Source organism: Notolepis coatsorum, assembly GCF_963971535.1.
Source record: "Notolepis coatsorum genome assembly, chromosome: 15".
Classification (NCBI taxonomy): Eukaryota; Metazoa; Chordata; class Actinopteri; order Aulopiformes; family Paralepididae; genus Notolepis; species Notolepis coatsorum.
In genome coordinates this window covers 102363435-102385827 of record NC_140179.1, presented here as the reverse complement: position 1 = coordinate 102385827, position 22393 = coordinate 102363435, and the positions used below count along the sequence as shown (strand labels likewise).

The window sequence follows — 22393 nt, the reverse complement described above, 5'->3', positions numbered from 1 at the left end:
ATGTTGATCGTGGCAGGGCAACTAGGCCACTACACTTTAATAGCTGAACATTTTTCTTCACAATAACAAATAGAATAGAATAGAAATACTTTATTCATCCGGAGGGAAATTTGGCACTACAAGAAATCACTTGCAGTAAAGATGTAGGTAGACAAAACAAGTCACGCAATAAGAATAAAAATAAGCCTAAATAAAATAAGCCTAAGAATAAAATACGGCCCGGGATTTACATTTCCTGTTATGTGTATACATTCGAATATAAAATATACAGTAAAATATACAGAAATCTACAGTAAGTGTACAGTAAGTGTAATGTTGAACAATGTTGTTTTAAAAGTAAATGTGCAGGAAGATGGTAACTGTCACCCTGTGCTCAGTGATGCATGTGTCACATGACACTGGGTCTAGGCAACATACAATGTCTGGTCATATGTGTATATACTGGGACTGAGCAGTAATAATATCTCCCCAACTTTTTAGTGCAATTCCTAAACCTTTCACGAGACCTTGGAAGAAGAGGTCATTTCCATGTGGAGTTCAGAAGTTAAAAAGAAAGTACCAACAGGCCAAGGTGGTGAACTATAGGAGAGCAGGGGTGTTCCTTCCTGTTCTACCTGGCAGCTAGGTGGTGAACTATAGGAGAGCAGGGGTGTTCCTTCCTGTTCTACCTGGCAGCTAGGTGGTGAACTATAGGAGAGCAGAGTGCTCCTTCCTGTTCTACCTGGTGAACTATAGGAGAGCAGGGTGTTCCTTCCTGTTCTACCTGGTGACCTATAGGAGAGCAGAGTGTTCCTTCCTGTTCTACCTGGTGACCTATAGGAGAGCAGAGTGTTCCTTCCTGTTCTACCTGGCGTCTATAGGAGAGCAGAGTGTTCCTTCCTGTTCTACCTGGTGAACTATAGGAGAGCAGAGTGTTCCTTCCTGTTCTACCTGGTGACCTATAGGAGAGCAGGGGTGTTCCTTCCTGTTCTACCTGGTGAACTATAGGAGAGCAGGGTGTTCCTTCCTGTTCTACCTGGTGAACTATAGGAGAGCAGGGTGTTCCTTCCTGTTCTACCTGGTGAACTATAGGAGAGCAGGGTGTTCCTTCCTGTTCTACCTGGTGAACTATAGGAGAGCAGAGTGTTCCTTCCTGTTCTACCTGGTGAACTATAGGAGAGCAGAGTGCTCCTTCCTGTTCTACCTGGTGAACTATAGGAGAGCAGAGTGTTCCTTCCTGTTCTACCTGGTGAACTATAGGAGAGCAGGGTGTTCCTTCCTGTTCTACCTGGTGAACTATAGGAGAGCAGGGTGTTCCTTCCTGTTCTACCTGGTGAACTATAGGAGAGCAGGGGTGTTCCTTCCTGTTCTACCTGGTGAACTATAGGAGAGCAGAGTGTTCCTTCCTGTTCTACCTGGTGAACTATAGGAGAGCAGGGGTGTTCCTTCCTGTTCTACCTGGTGAACTATAGGAGAGCAGGGGTGTTCCTTCCTGTTCTACCTGGTGAACTATAGGAGAGCAGGGGTGTTCCTTCCTGTTCTACCTGGTGAACTATAGGAGAGCAGGGGTGTTCCTTCCTGTTCTACCTGGTGAACTATAGGAGAGCAGGGTGTTCCTTCCTGTTCTACCTGGTGAACTATAGGAGAGCAGAGTGCTCCTTCCTGTTCTACCATCATCTAGGTGTAAAGACACACCAAGGTGGCTGAACCCAAGCCGCTCACCGCAGTGTTAAAACAGCACGGTGTCAGCGGCACATCAACACCTCGGCCCCGGAGCTCAGCGAGAGCTCGGCCGCTACGAGGACCAATAAAAGCCTTGCTCGGTGGTGGAGAGGCTCCGAGGCTCCGAGGCTCCCAACAGGTGTTGGAGAGACAATGAGGGGAGGAGGGGTGTTAAGGATCCTGCGTGGCAACTGCCGTCTTCACACCGAGCTCCCAATGCCTCGTAAAAACAACAGAGACGGCCTGCTACTGACAAAACATACCAGGGCTGGAGACACACTGGCTTACAATCCATGGCATTTTAGGAAGTGGATTATCTTCCACATTATAATAATAATAATAATAATAACTTTATTTGTATAGCACTTTTCATACAGAAATTGCAGTTCAAAGTGCTTCACAGCTGTAAAAAATACAGGCATAAGCGAGCATAAAAAAGATAGAGAGCACGGTAAGATAAATCACAGTTTTTCACATTAGGATCTAGCATCCCAAATTCCCAATAGGCCTCTCGGTTTATAGTTTCATTCAGTAATAAAAATAATAAAATAGAATAGACTGAGTAAAAAAAGTACGGTTTGATTCAGTTTAAAAATAGGCAATACTAAAAATAATAAAATAGAACAGAACAGACAGAGTAAAAAGTGTGATAAAATAGTTCAATAAAAATATGCAATAACATTTACAACAGAGCATCGCTCAGTCATACCTATTGCCAAATAACAGCTTGAATGGCAGCCCATCAGCAAATTAACTGCAGCTTCGGTTTACATTTTGAACGGATTTGAAATTAAGTGAATTTGCTGCAGCAACCCTGAAACCACACAAATCAGTCAGATCCTTCGTGTTAACCGTGTCTCTGCTTTGTAGAATAGCCAGGGTATTTTTAACAGCTCAAAACATGCACCGACAAGGAGCACAGTGGGAGAATACCACAGAGGGAAAGTACCACAGTAAAAAAAAAAATCTGCTGCACGACTGTTATTTACATTTTTGCTGTAAGTTGCATTTTCAGGGAGCAATACAAGCAGGTAGCCAGTCGCCTCAGGACACATCCAGGACGGGTTCCCATACAGCAGCTGTCAGACACGCCATGTATCAGTCATCACCCTTTATCCCAGGAATGAACTTTCCCACGTGGATTCAAAACTAAGGTCTCTCTCTCTCCCTCTCTCTCACACTCACACACACACACTGCAGTCTGCAAGTCTGAGTCCAATGAAAACACGTTTAGTTGTTCTGGCGCTGTACTCCAAGCACATTGGATTTGAAGTGGAACAATGGATATGAGATTAAAGTGCAGACTTTCAGCTTCAATTTCAAGGAGTTTATATCAATATCAGGAGAGCCATGTAGGAATTGTAACCCTTTTTATAAACCCATTATTTATATTTATACACAAATATTTAAGATTAAGATCATTGGACGCCACGCACGAATAAAGCCGGGTTAACTCGCCGACGCTTGTGCGCCAAACCTGAGAAAAATCGGGTTTTCTATCGTTATTTCTTTTATTCGCTATTGCCATTCATAATTCATCGGGGCAGCCTGTACATACTGTTCTGAATGTGTCTGAGCTGGCAGACGGTCAATACCGCCCTCTAACGCATTCGGCCGCTATTGCACTCCATTTGAAACGATGTAGTTTGTTTTCTGGGCCGAGCTGAGCCGTGCGGGCGGGGTTTAAATACTCCGGCAGGACGAGCGCTTACAACGATGCATAAATGCACCCATTGATTTCAGGAAGATTCGATAATCAGGCGAAAAATTACAACGTGATAACTGGATTTCACTAAAGGGCTATTTTCGCGTCTTTTCCTGGGATTACTAAGAATCACCCAAACTATACTCCTATTCAAAACGGTATAAAACGGAAATGTACGGATGAAAAAACAATCTGTTTTTTTGCATGTATTTTTTTTCTCCTATTTTTCCAATTTTTCTCCCATCCCACTGTTAGTCGTTATGCCAATTCCCAACCCTCTTCCTGGTTGTTGCGCACCCCCCCTACTGTTGGTCCGGGAGGCCGGAGACTGTCACATGCTTTCCTCCGACACATGTGCAGCCAGCCTGGCAGCGCAGATTCTCACCGGGAGAGTGTAACGTGTGGAAGGTCGCACTACCTCTCTCCAGATCCTACCCTCGCTGTGCAGGCGCCCCGACCGAACTGTAGGAGTATTTTTCTGTTTACAACACCCAGGACCCACCCATCAGCTTTCCCACCCTCTAATACTGCCAATTGTATTAATGCGGACGACCAGCCAAACTGAAAACAATGTGGAGAGCTGGGATCGAACACGCGAACCCAGCGTCTCCAGCATTGGTGGTGAGTGCCTTGCCCACTGCACCACCTGGGCGCCCCTGTTTTTTGCATGTTGACCAGAAGCAACTCACTGACAATCGACGGTGTTTAGATCCATAGCTATAATATTTCATATATTTTAAGCACTTGCATGTTTGGCTTTCTCCCCATTGAACAAAGCGATGGCATTCTACCCAGAAGGTAAACAACGTCCCCTAGCGCTGAATGAGTTAAAGCGACACGGTAAACAGCGACCTCTGGCGCTGATTGAAAAGTGGTCTTTCCTGCTAACAAGGCAGAGACCAATAGACCACTGCACTTATATAGACCACTGCACTTCCGCGTTACATTGAGCTCATGGAGGAGAGAGCGGGGGGAGAACATTTATGAATGTGGATGAGAGCCTCGACGTTAAGTGGTTGTAGCTATGGCTGTGGGGGCGCTGGAGACATGATCCAATAGACCTTTATACGCCAGAGTCTCCTGAACACGGCCGAGCTAGTCACTTTTTCGCACCTACTCCCGAACTACGCATGCGCAGATTGATAATCTATAGCCCTTACCTTGTCTATGATGTACTGCAAAAAGAATAATCCAATTATCTGATCGCCATTCCAAATACTGATTGCGATCATGTTTCCAACGTAATCCAGCATGAACATGAACGGGGGGGGGGGGGGGGGGGGGGGGACACACGACAACTGCGGTAACCGCTTGTCTTGCCCGAGTGTTCAGACCCCGTCCCCACGCCGCAGCTCGGCCCAGACGCCAAGCCACATAGTCTCAAATGGTGTGCAATAGTGGCCGCAAGGCGTTAGTATTAGCCGTTTGCAAACTCAGACCCATTCAGGACAGCCTGCACAAGGTGCCTCGATGAATTATGAATGAATGAATAGCGAATAAAAGAAATAACGACCCAGAAACGAGAATTCCCGTGAACGGCAACCAAAGGGTTAAATAATAATAAATAAATAAAAAGTTAAATACTTAAAAAAAATAATTAACATTCGTTTGTGTGTGTCACATGCACTCACTGTAGTTTTTGCGATGCTGTAGTTGGCACACGACACACACACAAACTAACGTTAAATAATATATTTTTTAAGTATTTAACTTTTTATTTATTTATATTTTTTTTTATAAAATTACGCATGCTCAATGGAAGTTCTCAATGGCCAATTGTACAGAGTAAACAATACAATACACAACAATATCATCTGCATACAGCAAAGACACAATATCATTAATATAAATAGTGAAGAGGACAGGACCTATAATTTAATCCTGTGGCACACCTTTAGTTATTGATAACAATTTTGATTGGGCATAACCCAACTTTACACACTGATGTCTCAGACAGATAATCTTGGAACCAATCACATGCATTTCTATCCGAACCAATAGTAGCTAAGCTTTTTAAAGGGGACATGCATTGCTATTCCTAGCACTATTTGGGCAACTTTACACAATTCCTGTGAGTCTATGGAAGACATCTGGATTTTTTTTTTTTTTTTTTTTCTTTTTTTTTTAATCAGTTTTATAATTTTATAACTCAAAAGGATCATTTTCCAGCCTCAGGATTTTAGCCTGTTATTGGCTGGGCTCTGCCCATAAGCACTTTCAGTGACAGTCACCCACACAGCGTGATACGAGAGAGAGAGAGAGATATAGGCGGCGGTTACACCTTTCGTATCATCTTCGTATTGTTTTCATATGCGTATCGCCGCGACGTCGTGCGCCTCGAGTCACACTTTCGTTTTTGTCACCCGAGCACACTGATGTAGTACACTGCCAAAGCAGTAGGTGGCAGTAGGTGGCAAACATGAAGGCAATTTCAACCAATCAGAACGAATGTGCCAATACACTTCCTGGAAGCTCCAGCAAAGAAAATGTCAATAAGGCAGCTTATTGAGGCATCTTGCCTATTTACTCAATGCAGCAATTCTTTTTCAGCAAAGCCTAATAAAAGTGCAATAAACAAAACGGATACATTCACTGTGTGTTCTGCCTGTCATTTGTTGATGAAACAAAACTAACATCAACACAAGTGACCACCAAGAGCGGATAGTTTAGTCTAAAAAACGATCGGTAGCATTGTTAGCTGCATGCTAACGTCAATGGAGTATGCCATTATAACAATATAGCATTGTGGCTAGAAGCTAACGTTAGCTCACGCTACTTAGCCAGCACCAAAACTGATGATATCGCGAGCTATCAGTAGTTAGATAACATTAGAGACAACGCTGTGTGTATTAAACAAAGGTGAATAGATGACTGGGCCATTTTGTTTAATGCTTGTTAAGTTGAAAGAGCTCTGAGCTAACAGGGTCTGAATCCTGATAGCTCACGTTAGCCAGCTGCTCATGCAATCGGTAATGCTAGCAGAATGAATGGATGTAAACTTTATTTAACATATTGCATATGGGTACAATACAATACGGCTCAATACAAACAATTGTTAAGGGAATGCAGACTGTTGTAGCTTGGACTGGGGTCCTTATAACAATAACTTGACAACACATGGTAGCTGAAGCTATTTGGGACACGGAGCTAATATGTCCCAAACACACACACTGTTGTCACCGGAAGGGCACGCAATGGTATCTACTGCGCATGGGCGTTTTCGCAACAACGGCTAGCGTGCTGACTACACGCTGTTGTCGATTCGTTTTTTTTGCGTATCTCCAAACGCAAACACAATTTTGCGTTTCAGCCGTATCCACAAAAAAACGCCAAAAAACGCATTTCTGTGTAATAGGGACATCAAACGTCGTCAAAAACGTATAAAAAAACGCCAGGAATACACTAGTCTAACCATGGCCATAGAGAGAGAGAGATAGAGATAGAGAGAGATGTAAACAGGGCTGCGTCTGTGAGATTAGCAGGTCCCCTTGTCTCTCTCTCCCTCTCCCGTTTCAGGAAGTGTTGCACTGTGCTGCACGCTATAGACGGGGTGTTAGTTATGCTCCCGAATCGAGGAGAGAGAGAGAGAGAGAGAGAGAGAGAGAGCACTGTGTAAACAGGGCTGCATGTGTGAGATTAGCAGGTCCCCTTGTCTCTCTCTCTCCCCGAGTGTGTATGTGTGCTCTGTCGCGAGGGTGTATTTCTCCCTCTCTCTCTGGTTCGCTCGCGCTACAACCACAGAGCCAATCGGATCACTATCCGCTCCATCCTCGCCACGTGACGTCACCATGCGAGTCAAATCAGAATGACCTGATTTTTTCGACCAGGAAATAGTCTGCCCTGAATGAGAGCAATCCGCCAATATGGTATTTAGAGACACAGACACATTGATACTAACTACTATTACTATAATACAATGCTAGACACTGAAAAAATACATTTATAATGCATTGTCACCTTTAAGTAAATGGTGATCGACTATCAAAAGCTTTTGACAGATCAATAAAGAGGGCAGCACAGTGTTCCTTCTTGTCTAAAGCTGATATTATGTTATTAGTAACCAAAGAGATGGCTGATAATGTGCTATGATTGGCTCTGAACCATGATTGGTGTGGGCTTAGTACAGAGTGATTTGAGAGAAAGGACATAAGTTGATTATTCACTAAAGACTCAAAGACTTTTGCTAAGCAGGGTAACTGGATAGGACGGTAGTTATTTAAAATCACATCTAACACCACCTTTATGTAACGGGATCACATGGGCAGATTTACAGACACTAAGAAATCTTCTTGTTGATAGAAAGATAAAAAAATATGCGTCAATTGCTCTGTAATTAAAGGAGCAGAGTCCAAATGATCCTCACCAGTTGTGCTAAACTAGGCTAGCTTGCGTTCAGTTTCTACTGAACGCACAGAGGAAATTGGTATCCATCTTCTTGTCTGACTCTGAAGAAGACCGCAAGCGCATTTCCCATAATGTTGGCGTGTTAGGTTTATAAACCTACAACACTACAAATCTGACGCTACTTCGGGCCATAGATGTACCCTTTCTAGCCATGGCAAGAAAGTACTCGTGACTACACACCCTCGGGGGAGAGATGAAGACAGCGCGATCATGTCTACTTTCAGAAGGGATGTGTGCGTCTTGTCCTCCTCGCCGGGGTAGGAAGACGAGGAAAATCACCTCGATCATCATTCGGTCCTTATTTCAACAAGGGGCTATTTTAAGGTTTAAGGCTTAAGGGTTAAGGCCAGTGCAAAAGGTCAAGGTTACGTATGTAATGGGGTGAGGGCTAACGTTAGGGGTTAGATAATTAATGTAGTCTGTTCATGTCCTCACAAGAGTAGTCATTTGTGTGTGTACGTGTGTGTGTGTGTGTGTGTGTGTGTGTGTGTGTGTGTGTGTGTGTGTGTGTGTGTGTGTGTGTGTGTGTGTTCACGTGTGTATGCGTGTGTACCTATAAAATAAGGATATCTGTGGTGAGTTACAGTCGTCCACCGGATACCAACAGTTGCTACTGTGCTGCAGCCGGGCATTCCAGCTCTGGAGCTTATTTATATCTGCTCACAATGTGTCTGGAACGTGGAGCACGCTTGGAGCGCCGCCGGGGAGATCATGAAGCAACTTCCCCATCGGACAGGAGTTGTTAACTTAATACGCTTGGATGAAACAAAGGATGGCAGTAGTTTCCAAAGCTTCAGTTAAGATTATGTCCCGTCCACGGCAGGCGATAGAAATAACAACACAGTAGTAGCGCTGCTGGACGAAGAAACTAATCAGTCGAGACGCGGAGTTACGCAACGTCTGCCAAACGCCCGTCTTAAGGTCATGGGTTAATTTTGTCCCATTGAGAATCTTTTTTTACATTATATTCCCCCCCCAAAGATATCTTTAGCAGTCTGACGCACCAAAGAACACAAATAAACACCTACAAAAAAACACAGTACATCTTCAAGTCCTAACCGATCTAAGTGTTTCTTTTCGATGGGAGTATATTGGGTCTGGTGTTCATATGCAGGGAACGAGACCTGGGCGATGATGAACGACCCACGGAGAGGAAACTCAGCCCGGAGGTGAAACTAACACAATGTCCACCAGTGTTTGTATAATGTAGCCACATTCTTCAGGTTCTTCCCACAATAAACTATACAACGCATGGGGAATATATTACACAACAATTATGTTACAACATGTAGTCTTTTTAACTTCAATATATAGTGTCAGGTGACCGCAGGGGGGGAAACCCCCCAAAAACAAAACACTTAGACCACTGCAGAGGAAAATAGACAGCCTTTAGGGATGGATACAAAATGAAGATCATATTTCCCATGAACCCATTGCTTTTTGTCACAAAGAGGATGTTGCTGTCGTTATGTCGCTCCCTTTGTGTATTTCTATATATTAGAGGCAAATGAAGAAGCAGGATGGCAGAGGTGGTTGATTTAAGCGTCCTTGGGTTTCTTGAAAGGCGCTATATAAATCAAAGTTATTATTAATGACGGATTGATGTAAAATTACACCATAGCTGTCAACATTGTGATATTAAAATAAGGGAGATATGCCAGCAAGGGAGGGGGGGTTAAGGGGGGTTTCCCCCCCCCCCCCCCCCCCCCCCCCATCTTTTTTCTGCTCCAGATGGATAAATCCTCTTCATTTAGCTTGTTTATTATTATACGTAGGTATTGCTGGCTCAAAGTTTCATTCTTTTCCCCCCCAAACACAAGTGCCATGGGGCCCCTAAGGGGGTTTCATACTGTCGTTTCATTGCATATCATCCATTTGAATTGCGGTCGCTTTTGTTGAGTACAGCCATTATGTCAGCCCTCGGGGGGGGGGGGGCTCCAGGCTGCTGCCTCCCGTCTTCACAGCGGGTAATGTGGCCTTTTTAGTAAGAACTGAAGGGCAAAATGAAAATACGGGAAATTTACGGGAAAATATTGATCTCAACCCTGGTTAGTGGAGCCCGTTTGTCTCGAGAAAGTAACAGGGAATTAACAACCTTCACAGGGTTAAAATTAGCAACAAAAAACACCCTTCATTGTTTTATCGCTCATCAACGTCGAGTGTTGTTATTGTTGAGGAACTGCCCAGTGATGACAAGAAGGAACTTTCTTTCAACACGAGAGGAAATAACCAATCACGGTCCTCATGACGCCTGCCAGCGATGCAGGGAAGGTCCTTTCCTAGAGCACGCTGTCCTGATTAATGTACATCCTGTATTTGAACACACTTCCTGAAACCCCTCCCCTGTTATCCAATCGGGACGGAAACTGACCTGCTCCCTTGACCCTGGATGGTGAGACAGTCTAGAGCAGGGGTCACCAACCTTTTTAAGCCCAATATCACTTTTTTTTTGGTGAAGGCAAGATCTACCTATTGAAGCGTTGAGAGAAAAATACAGCCAAGATTGTACTTTAAACTAAATGACTTTTATTTGCCTGTATTCTAATTACATGCAATGCTTTGGTTCAACATTAAAACGTCAAAGTAGAACTGTAATATGTACTTTCTCAGTCAGTGCTAAGTGCAGTCATCTTATGCAGCATCACTTTTCACATCAAAACAAAAGTAGAACTGTAATGTGGACTTTCTCATATTATTAACATTGACAAACATATTTACAATTAGCATTTTATAAAGTAGAACTGTAATGTGTACTTTCTCAGTCAGTGCTAAGTGCAGTCCTCTTATGCAGCATCACTTTTCACATCAAAACAAAGGTAGAACTGTAATGTGGACTCTCTTTTTTTTTTAACATTTTCAGGGAAAGATCTACAGGGATCGACAGGTTGGTGACCACTGGTCTAGAGAGAGAAATTACCTGCTCCTAACCCTAGATGATGGGATGTTCTAGAGAGATAGTGTGTCTCAGTGTGTGTGGATAGAGGCATGGAGAGGGGGGGGGGGGGTCATGCTCCAATCTGCTCATGATGAAGTTAACAGCCTAGATTAAATTCCTTTGATCAGTGTATTACTTGGGAGTCTAGATGTAAACATGGTCTATTAGGTACAGTGTAGGTTCTTCTTGGTTATGGTCAGTGATCATAGGTCTTTGTACTAGACAGTCCTTACAGGGCTCAGTACAGATCAGTACAGTTGGATTTTCGTTTATTCAATTTGACATCAGTTATCTGAAAATCTCAAATGGACTTTAAATGGTCCTCAAGTCTGAAGGATTCAACACAAGAGACTCTAGCGTCTGTGCCAAATCAAACGAAGGCCAGGTCTGCGACGACGAGAGCAATATTTACATTATTCATCAAAACGCAATTCAAGTCCCCTTTGTATCGTAAGGCGCTAGAAGTCTAGACTATCACAGGGGCAGAAGAACCCGACACCTGACATTGCCTCTCTCGCCTGTCTGTCACTCACTGCGGCCGGTCAGCCGGCATCATCACAGCCAAAGTCAACGTTGACAATGAGAAAGTGTGCAGGTTCAATTTCAGAGCGGACCAATTTCACTTAGTTACACAAACACAACACCGAGACACAGATACAGCGCGGCCCAGTAGGCCGGCCGGCTGTTGGCCGGAAAGTTCGGCCTGTGATCCGAGAGGAGTAGGGACAACTAAGCTCCTGTAGAAGAGGAGTGTGTGTGTGTGCCTGTGTGTGTATTAGGGCTGACCTCGACTAGTCGACTAATCGATCGAAAGGAGCCGTAGTCGACTGCCAACCTCTTATGGCTCTTTTCCATTGCATAGTACCTACTCGACTCTACTCGCTTTAGGTACCTGGTACTTCGTTCCTTTTCCACTGCAGGTAGTACTCCGTTTCATCTCCGTGTGGGGAGGCGGGGCTGCTGGCGTACAGCATGAGAGCTCCGTGCGCATAGCTATGTCCGTGGGGGCTTGGAGCAAGCCAGAGTAAACAGTTTCAATCAATCAATCAATAACAACATTAACCAGACTCTCGTTGTGTCTATTCTGCTAACGATAACATTACCTCTCGTGTCTATTCTACTAGCGTTAACATTACCTCTTGTTGTCTATTCTACTAGCGTTAACATTACCTCTTGTTGTCTATTCTACTAGCGTTAACATTACCTCTCGTTGTCTATTCTACTAGCGTTAACATTACCTCTTGTTGTCTATTCTACTAGCGTTAACATTACCTCTCGTTGTCTATTCTACTAGCGTTAACATTACCTCTTGTTGTCTATTCTACTAGCGTTAACATTACCTCTCGTTGTCTATTCTACTAGCGTTAACATTACCTCTTGTTGTCTATTCTACTAGCGTTAACATTACCTCTCGTGTCTATTCTACTAGCGTTAACATTACCTCTCGTTGTCTATTCTACTAGCGTTAACATTACCTCTTGTTGTCTATTCTACTAGCGTTAACATTACCTCTTGTTGTCTATTCTACTAGCGTTAACATTACCTCTTGTTGTCTATTCTACTAGCGTTAACATTACCTCTCGTGTCTATTCTACTAGCGTTAACATTACCTCTTGTTGTCTATTCTACTAACGTTAGCATTACCTCTCGTGTCTATTCTACTAGCGTTAACATTACCTCTTGTTGTCTATTCTACTAGCGTTAACATTACCTCTCGTTGTCTATTCTACTAGCGTTAACATTACCTCTCGTTGTCTATTCTACTAACGTTAACATTACCTCTCGTTGTCTATTCTACTAGCGTTAACATTACCTCTCGTTGTCTATTCTACTAACGTTAACATTACCTCTCGTTGTCTATTCTACTAGCGTTAACATTACCTCTCGTTGTCTATTCTACTAGCGTTAACATTACCTCTCGTGTCTATTCTGCTAACGTTAACGTTACCTCTCGTGTCTATTCTGCTAACGTTAACGTTAACTCTCGTGTCTATTCTGCTAACGTTAACGTTACCTCTCGTGTCTATTCTGCTAACGTTAACGTTAACTCTCGTGTCTATTCTGCTAACGTTAACGTTACCTCTCGTGTCTATTCTGCTAACGTTAACGTTACCTCTCGTGTCTATTCTACTAACGTTAGCATTACCTCTCGTGTCTATTCTACTAACGTTAGCATTACCTCTCATGTCTATTCTACTAACGTTAGCATTAGGTAATAACCGGTTTAAAATGGATGATGATGATTACCTCACGTTGTGTCTATTCTACTAGCATTAACGTTACTAGTACAAACAATCAATAGCGAGTTATAATGATCACGCTATGTACGCTAGCCGCAATGCTATTATTAATGGTAAAACGCAATCAGGTTAGCACATAACCTAACAACAAGCTTAACAAATCAGCAATCTTTTTGTGAGACTAAACTCCGCTCTTGGTGGTAAATTGTGTTGATGTTGGTTTTGTTTCATCAATAAATGAGGCAGAATACACAATGAATGTATCCTTTTTTGTTTATTGCACTTGTTCCTTCTGCAAACAAATAATGAATCATACACGAGCTAAATAAAGATGGCAGTGTTGTGTTTTGTGCAGGACGCTCCAACGTGTGACGCTTCTCTCTTCTGACCAATCAGTGGTCTGCAGTGTTTCACGTCACTTTTCTGGTATCGCTTCTACTCGCTTGGAACCTCGACAAAGCAGGTACTAAAAAAGTACCCAAAAAGTACCAGGTACCAGGTACCATCCACAAATTTTGGCAATGGAAAACCGAAAAGGCAGAGTAGAGTAGAGTAGAGTCGAGTAGGTACCATGCGGTGGAAAAGGGGCATTAGTCAAATGCAAAAAATAAAATAAAAAAAAGATTATATAATAATTTTTCTTTTAATCATTCTTTCCAAAAGCAAAGAGGCCTAGAAGCGTGGCTAACGCTAATGGCGCACATACCAGCGAGGCTAACTGCGTAAGAAAACGGGCACAGAGGCACTGAAAGAGGATTTCACACACTAGACATAATCAAGATGTATCCATCAGTGGACCAATTGCATGCTTTTGCAGAGGACAAGAAGCCTTCAGTCGACTCCTTCAGACATTAAGCACCCCCACAGCCCAAATGAAATAACTAAGCAGTGTCCGCCCGGTTCTGTGTTTGTTGGTTAGCTCCGTTAGCTAGCAGCCTATCAAGACCAGCCATTGGAATACTGTTTTCTAAATTGGGGAGGCTTTTAATCATCAAGGTAAGAAGATTTTAAGTCATGGTATCCATAAACTTCAATCGGTTCGGATCCTTTGAATGAATGATAATGTCAACAAACACTGGCGTCACGTTGAAATCACTGACTGCGCCCCGAGACGAGTGGTTAGGCAAAATATAGTTCAGAGTATATTTGCTTAGAAAACGTAATTGTCGAATTCAATTATTTTTTATTTCTCCACGTGGTAAATACACAGGTCACAACATGTTTACAGGAACGTTTTGGAGTTGTATTTGGAGTGTATTTCGTGACTGTAGGACCCTGTAGGGAACGTCAGGCTACAACTCTGACCCAATTCCAGGGATGAAGCTAAGCTACGCTAACGGAGCGGCTGTTCCCTAAGCCTAATGCATGCATTGCACAGAGACAAAAAAGGTATGCATCTTCTTGTCTAACTCCAGGGAAGATGTTAAATAAGCTAATTTCCCAAAATGTTGGAGTTTTCCTTTAAAACAGAATGACGAGAACTAGGGAAGAATACAATAATCATCTATACGTTTTTTGAAATTTTGATACAAGATTATATTGATTTACGTACAAGTAGACATGGTATATGACTAGGGCTGGGTATCGTTTGAAGATCTTTGATTCAACGATAGTCGAGATTTGATACAGATACCAAAACAATACTATTTTTCCAACACCTTACTTTGCAGAGTAATGCATGTCGTCGCTTTGTTACATATTTGGATGATTTGGGATTTTGGTTAAATGGAAGAAATGCTATATCTATATAATGCTATAGCAAACATGCTTATTGGCTCACTGACACCGATGAGCTTAACTACTTTGGTATTGAATGGCTTTTGATACCACACCATTTTTCGATACTCAATAGTATTGAAGCAGTAAAAGTGTCTAATTTCAATACCCAACCCTATATATGACATTCTTGCATTTCAATTATTCAGAGTGTTCGGACCTCTGAAGGTTACATCAAAGTGGTGGGCGGCCCGGTTCTGCTGGCTCTGACCACCTCCTATTAAAGTAGCTAGTAACTGCAGGGTTCTGAAACGTAGTGGAGTAAAATGGTAGGATACATTTTTAGGTAGGATACAAAGTTTCCCAAAATGAAAAAACAGTGGAAAAGTCATAACGATCTAATTATAGTACCTTGGGGGGGGGGGGGGGGGGCACTTGCATTCCGCCAATGTCGTGAATGTTACCACCTAGGCCACTCTGAATGCCAGGGAAACCTCTGGGCTATGTGTGTGTGTGGGGGGGGGGGGGGGGGGGGGGGGGGGGGGATGGCTAGACCAGATTGAAGGCAGTGACCTAAACATCTGGCTGACACCTGTCGAGCAGCTAAACATTAGCGAGCGCCACAACAGGGGCACAGTGCAGCCGATTCACGGAGCAGACAGTGAAAGTGACTGGGTGGGTTCTGACTGAAGGGGCCAAGAGAGAGACGGAGCAGAAAAAAGAAAAAGGACTTGGACTCCGTCACTTAGCTACGCGTGTGTGAGGTTGTGTGGTGGGGGACGACCAAACAAGTGAGTCTTTCATGAGGGAGAGGCTGAAAGTGAGTCGTAGATTTTGTACTAAAAATTGTTGAGCGATCAACATTTGGGGTGGGGTGAGAGGTTGGAGATACTCTATAAAATAAATGAATAAATAAATAAAAGTTTATTCAGAATTTTGGTCGTCTACCCCCCCTTTTCACCCCCTCAGCCTGATCCATGCTGTGCTTCATAACGGACACCCAGCTTCTCCTTAGTTAGCCACAGAACTAGGGTTGGGTACCGTTCACATTTGAACCAATACTGGTACCCAACGGTACCTTTTTTCTGTACTTTAGTCTCTAAAAATGTTATCTACCTACCTCAGTTGTAAAAAAAAAATCCAAACTTCAAATGATTTATTATCATTATTATTTATTTAGAACAATTTGTTAATATATATATAATATTGCAGTGAGCGTTGTCTGCATCTAGCTTTGTAAAGTGTAACCACACTTGCGACCGTTTTCGGCTTGCCATCGCCCCGACTGCTTTGTTGTTGAATCAAGTCAAATCCTAGGTAAGCGTGTATTTTGGGAGGGTTGAAGACTGTCAGATGTCTCCTCCGATACATGTGGAGTCAGCCAGCCGCTTCTTTTCACCTGACAGCGAGGACTCTCACTCACTGGGGGAGCGTAACGCGTGGGAGGCTCACACTAGTACCTCCCCCAGATCCCTTCCCTGCTGAACAGGCTCCCCGACCGACCAGTAGGAGTCGCTGTTTACAACGACCAGGATACACACCCCACCGGCTTCCTACCTGCTAACACTCTGCCAATTGTGTTAGTATGGACGACCGATCAAGCCGGAGGTACCGCTGACAGCTGGATTCGCTACCAGAGTCTGTGCGGTGGTAGGCAGGCGCTTAGTCCGCTGCGCTACCCAGCCGCCCCAAAATCGTTACATCGCTTAATACATTAAAAACAGAGTGAGAGGGAGATGAGAAAGAAAGAAAGAGGCTATAAAATGGGCCAGAAGCTGCAGTGTCAGCAGTGGTGTTATAGTCTATACAGGGTGTGTAAGCCAGCTCCATGTGAGGGCCTGGTGTGTGTGTGCGTGTGTGTGTGTGTGTGTGTGTGTGTGTGTGTGCGTGTGTGCGTGTGTGTGTGTGTGTGTGTGCGTGTGCGCTGCAGGGCAGAGCTGGCTCAGGTTTAATGGGCCCAGTAAAGCAGCGGTAGGGCCCAGCGGTGCAGGAGAGGCCTTCATTAGGGGCCGCTGAGCGGAGCTGCATGCCGGGGCCTGGGGCTTCCTTTCACAACGTGCCCGACCTCCCCGGGAGGTGAAGTAACGGATCAGGCCACACCCACCCCCCCCCGGGCCACACCCTGCGCTTAAGCTGTCCTTCGCAAATTGAAAAGGTGTGCTGTGAATGTGTGTGTGTGTGTGTGTGCCCGTGTGTGATTAGCTGAAAGCAGTTACCTGTGTATTAAAGAATGTGCGCGGCTGTGGCTCATGATTACCACTGAATGCGTTACCCGCACGTGCGTGCGTGTGTGTGTGTGTATCATGTATGTGTGTGTGTGTGTGTGTGCAAGTCTGTATGTATATGTTCCTGCATGTCTATATGCATGATGCGTGTCAGTGGCCATTTGGTACACTGGCGGGGCGGGGGGGGGGGGGGGGGGGGGTTGTGGTGGTGAAGCGTGTGAGGGGTATTAAACTGGTTCCAGTAATGCCAGTTCAGTTCAGTAATCTGCAAGTGAGTCAGTGAACGAGCACAAACAACAGACTAACCATGGGAAAGCACATCAGCAGGGACAAGCGCTAAACACGTCCCAAATTGAAACCCGTGTTACTTTAGCGCATCCTGGGATGAGAGGCGATGCAAATTCAGATCTGGGTCCTAATTCCGTGAGAGACTCACATCGGAGGTAAATGAAGGCTGACTGCAGGATCCCCGTGGCTGTTAACTCTTTTTTGTTTTTGTTTCAACTAGGGCTGTCCCCGACTAAGGATTTGGATGGTCGACTATGATTGGCCAAAATTTGCCGTTAGTAGACAAAAAAATATATATATATATAATATAAAAAATAAAACAAAATTACTTTGGGCTGTGGGGGGTTAATGTCTGAAGGAGTCGACTGAAGGCTTCTTGTTCTGATGGATACATCTTGATATTTGTCTAGTCTAGTGTATTCATTAGATGGGTGAAATCCTCTTTCAGTGCATCTGTGCCTGTTTTCTTAGGCAGTTAGCTTCTGGTATGCGTGCTATTAGCGTTAGCCACGCTTCTAGGCCTCTTTTCTTTTGGAAAGAATGATGTAAAAAAATATATTCTACTAAGAGGTTGGCCAGTCGACTACGGCTCCTTTCGACCGATTAGTCGACTAATAGGGGTCAGCCCTAGTTTCAACAGAATGGCAGATTTGAACGTCCAGAGGTCCTCTTTTGCCTACGACTATCATCTGGGTCTTGTTGTGTAATCAGGACATGTTAGGATTCATCCAAAAAGACTATTCGATCTACCGGTAGCCAAGGCTGACAATTTTTTTTTTTTTTTACGTCTCGATATGTATAATTTTCACAAGGCTTCTCCCAGGCCTGGACAATTCTAATTTGAAAAGTCTATTGCTTGTCCAGCGGGTTTCTCCCCCATGTGGGAACTCTGTGCCTGATATATAAAGTACAACGGGAGGAGGCTGGAGGCTGGGATGAGAAGATGGTGTGATGTTACATAGTAGAGATTAAAGTTGGAGGGGGGCAGCTCCCATGTGAACAGCATGAAATTAAACGGGCTGCTATTCTCAGTCCTCGCTCCACAACGGTGGAAGCAGCTTCCCACCAGTAAGGACAGCAGCTGAAACCACCACAGTCAGGACAGCAGCTTCCCACCACAGTCAGGACAGCAGCTGAAACCACCACAGTCAGGACAGCAGCTGAAACCACCACAGTCAGGACAGCAGCTGAAACCACCACAGTCAGGACAGCAGCTGAAACCACCACAGTCAGGACAGCAGCTGAAACCACCACAGTCAGGACAGCAGCTGAAACCACCACAGTCAGGACAGCAGCTGAAACCATCACAGTCAGGACAGCAGCTGAAACCACCACAGTCAGGACAGCAGCTGAAACCACCACAGTCAGGACAGCAGCTGAAACCACCACAGTCAGGACAGCAGCTGAAACCACCACAGTCAGGACAGCAGCTGAAACCACCACAGTCAGGACAGCAGCTGAAACCATCACAGTCAGGACAGCAGCTGAAACCACCACAGTCAGGACAGCAGCTGAAACCACCACAGTCAGGACAGCAGCTGAAACCACCACAGTCAGGACAGCAGCTGAAACCACCACAGTCAGGACAGCAGCTGAAACCACCACAGTCAGGACAGCAGCTGAAACCACCACAGTCAGGACAGCAGCTGAAACCACCACAGTCAGGACAGCAGCTGAAACCACCAGTCAGGACAGCAGCTGAAACCCGCCCCATTCTCCCCTCGTCGACTAAAAACCCTCTTCTTCAAATCAATATCTGACAAAACACTAACTAACCTACTACAAATCTTCCTAGTAGTATACTACTACTACTACACTATGCATATACTACCTTGCCTTTATATTACTACCTGCTATGCTAATCCCTATATAATACTATGCACTCAATACTGTAGCACTCAAGTTCAACACTGTTTGATGAACAATGTCACTTAAATGGTAAATGGCTGCATTTATAATTAGCGGCTTTTATCCAAAGCACTTTACAATTTGTTCCTCACATTTGACCCATTCACTCACACGTTCACACACCGACGGCGGAGGCGACCGCGCGAGGTGTCAACCTGCTCATTGGGAGCAATTAGGGGTTAAGTGTCTCGCTCAAGGACACTTCGACACGCTGCCCGGAAGGAGTGGGAATTGAACCGGGAACCTCCGGATTACCAGGCGACTGCTCTACCTGCTGAGCCACTGTCGCCCCATTTTACCCTTGGCTGCCAGAGTTGTACCCTTCCTGCTGACTTGTTGTATAGAACTCGTAAGTCACTTTGGATAAAATAGTCAGTTAAATTACTAAATGTAAATATTAGGGGCCTCAGGCGATTAAAAAAATTTATCTAATTAATTACAGGATTTGTAATTAATTAATTGTCATAAGTGAATTGTATATAGAAACAACTCACCAAAATTTACTTGCACAACTGATTTACAAAAAAAAATCATACAACCATACAACTATACGTAGCACCCCTCCGCCACTGACCACGCCCCCAAATGTGTCCCCTCCACCACTGACAACAGAGTTACGCCCTAGTAACAGACACAGTATCTCTGACACTGGGAATACATTCCCTGAGATCCATAGATGTCCCTAGAATCATATACCAAGAACATGCAAATGGACAAGTCTGTAAATGTGTATTCTACGTTCCTATGGAATGAATGAGATAAAAAAAAAAAATTTAATACATTGAGTTAATTTTCATAACGCGATAATTTGCTGTGTAATTAATTAATCTAATTAACGCAATAAACTGACAGCCCTAGTAAATATATGTAAGTGTAGGACTCAAGCTCGGCACTGCTAGACGAACAATACCACTGAGCCTGACTTGTTGCACATCGTTTGTTGGATAAAAGCGTGAGCTGAATGTAAAACGTAGAGAAGATCATGTGACTGAAACAGAGTGGCGAGGGACAGGGCTCCGTGGTAACAGACCTTCTCGATCTCGAAGGCCTTGCTGGAGATGGCCTGGGCGCGCCGCTCCTGGAAGTCGTCTACGGGTGGCATGGTCTTAGGGGTCTTAGGGCCGTCCTCCACCGGCGGCGCCACCGGCATCGGCATCGGTGCGCTCAGCGGGACCGCCTCCTCCTTCTCAACCTCTGGAGGGTGGGTGTCCTCCTGGAGGGAGGGCAAGAAGGGGGGGGGGGGGAGAGAGGAGTCAACTCACATACATGCTCTTCTTAAAGATCCTGCACAATGATTTATTTTTTTTATTTCAGTCATAAAATTGCTTATTGTGGAATGTTAAAGGGGCACTTCACCAAAAAGCAATGCTAATTTATTTTGCACATAATCTCACACACATCCAGCAACTGTAAACTGTTCTGTACACATCATTTTGACAATTATCGAGAGTGAATGACTTTGAATATGGGCCACCAGTGATGTCATTGGGCTGGATTCAACCTGATGACATCGACAACACAAGGATTCAACTCGATGACATCACTGGTGGCCATATTCAAACTAATTTACTCTGGATAACTGGCAAACTAAATGAATGTGTTTTTGGACGTGTGTGAGATTATGTGCAAAATAAATCAGCATTGCTTTTTGGTGAAGTGCCCCTTTAATGTCATGAATACACATTCTTCAGCATCAGACTCCATTTGAAGTGTTTTAGTGCCGCCTCTCCGAGCACAGCGGAGGACGCCTGGCCTTCTGCTCAATAGACGATCACTGTCAAGAGGAACCTGTGTACATTATTATGTAATATCTTCAAAGAAGCAGATTGGATTTATGAAGTGGCTCGATTCTGTTGATATCCAGGGGGATAGTGATCAAAGGGCTTTTACAGTCCTCGTTTTCAACAACAGTTCTAACATCCTTTGGTAATGTTACATTAATAGTGTATAAAACTGCAATGAGAATGAAAATCTGGAACGTCTAAGAAGTCATTTTTCAGACATTTCTAAAAGGACATTATTGATTAAGATATGATGTGATAGGTCAGTGGCACTAAGGGGGCTGAGCATGACACGTTCCTCTGGGTTTGAGCAACGGGCTGGTTGCCTTTTGCTTTTTTCATGACTTTATTTTTCTGATTTTCCATGTGGTTGAGGTGAAATGTTAGATAGGTACAAATAATATATTTGAAAACTATTTTCACGGTACAGCATTTCTTCTATTTGTCAGGATGGAAATCTAGCGACACCAGATCAATGAGAGTACAGCTAAAGAGGCCTGACACCACCTAGACTTCAGCACTGCCTTTGAATAGTCTACTAGTAATCGTTAATTGAATGCGGTCATTTAAAAAAAATTGCCCTCTTTTAAGAATCGAGAATATTTGGGATCATCACTGTGATACCTCAATTGATCCCCAACGACCAATTTATCAGCTAGCTGAGAGAGAGAGAGAGAGAGAGAGAGAGAGAGAGAGAGAGAGAATTTGAATGAAGCGCTTTTCTAGACACTCACATCGCTTTATAATGTGGAGCAAAAATTGCCGCCTCCACCACTGAAGTGTACCATCCAACCTTAGGCTATGCACTCAATGGTTGCCATACACTGACACCAGGCACACATATACACACACAGACACACACTGGCAGAAAGAGAGAGCGAGAGCAAGAGAGAGAGAGAGAGAGAGAGAGAAAGATAAACAAAAACTTGGTTCATCGGTCAATTTCTCTGTGCCATTTCCTGGTCTGGCTGTGAGGGTTACACGGTGAGGCAGCAGGGCTGACCAGCCGTGACTAAACCCTCGTCCCATGTGAGCAGGACGGCCGGTCACAGTCATACCGAGTCTAAACGAGGCCCAGAAAGAAAATTGGTAGGCCAAGTGTGGCCTAAAATAAAACACAATTTACAGGCCCACGATCCAATTAATCTCCCTTCTTTGGTTGCCACTTGTTAACATGGTAAAACGTGGTTGAATGCCACCACCCACTTCAATGATAGCGTTGTGAACGCATAATCTCCATCTTAAATTAGGTGTCTAATCTGCCCGTCGCTTATCAATGACTTGTTTGCAGTTAACATTGTCGAACCGGATTTTTTTTTATCTGTTAATTTCCATTTTATAGCATTTTGAAAAGCCCTCGTTTTTCAGGAAAATATATAGATTCCGTGATAAACGGCATTTACTGGAATATTCTGGAATACACAAAAACGTTGTAATTTTTCTGCCTATTTATGAATAGTTTTCAAATAAACGCTAGATTATCGATAGTA

At 44.0% G+C, this 22393-nt stretch overlaps 1 protein-coding gene across 5 annotated transcripts in view; it reads right to left on the bottom strand.

Annotated features, from left to right (window-relative positions):
* pphln1 (periphilin 1) overlaps nt 1-22393 on the bottom strand; it is a 111050-nt gene that overhangs the window by 2229 nt on the left and 86428 nt on the right. For all 5 annotated transcript variants that reach the window (XM_084330633.1, XM_084330632.1, XM_084330636.1 and 2 more), the window contains one exon: nt 20153-20335. In XM_084330633.1, the coding sequence (XP_084186759.1) occupies nt 20153-20335 (183 nt within the window). The remainder of the gene's footprint in view (nt 1-20152; nt 20336-22393) is intronic.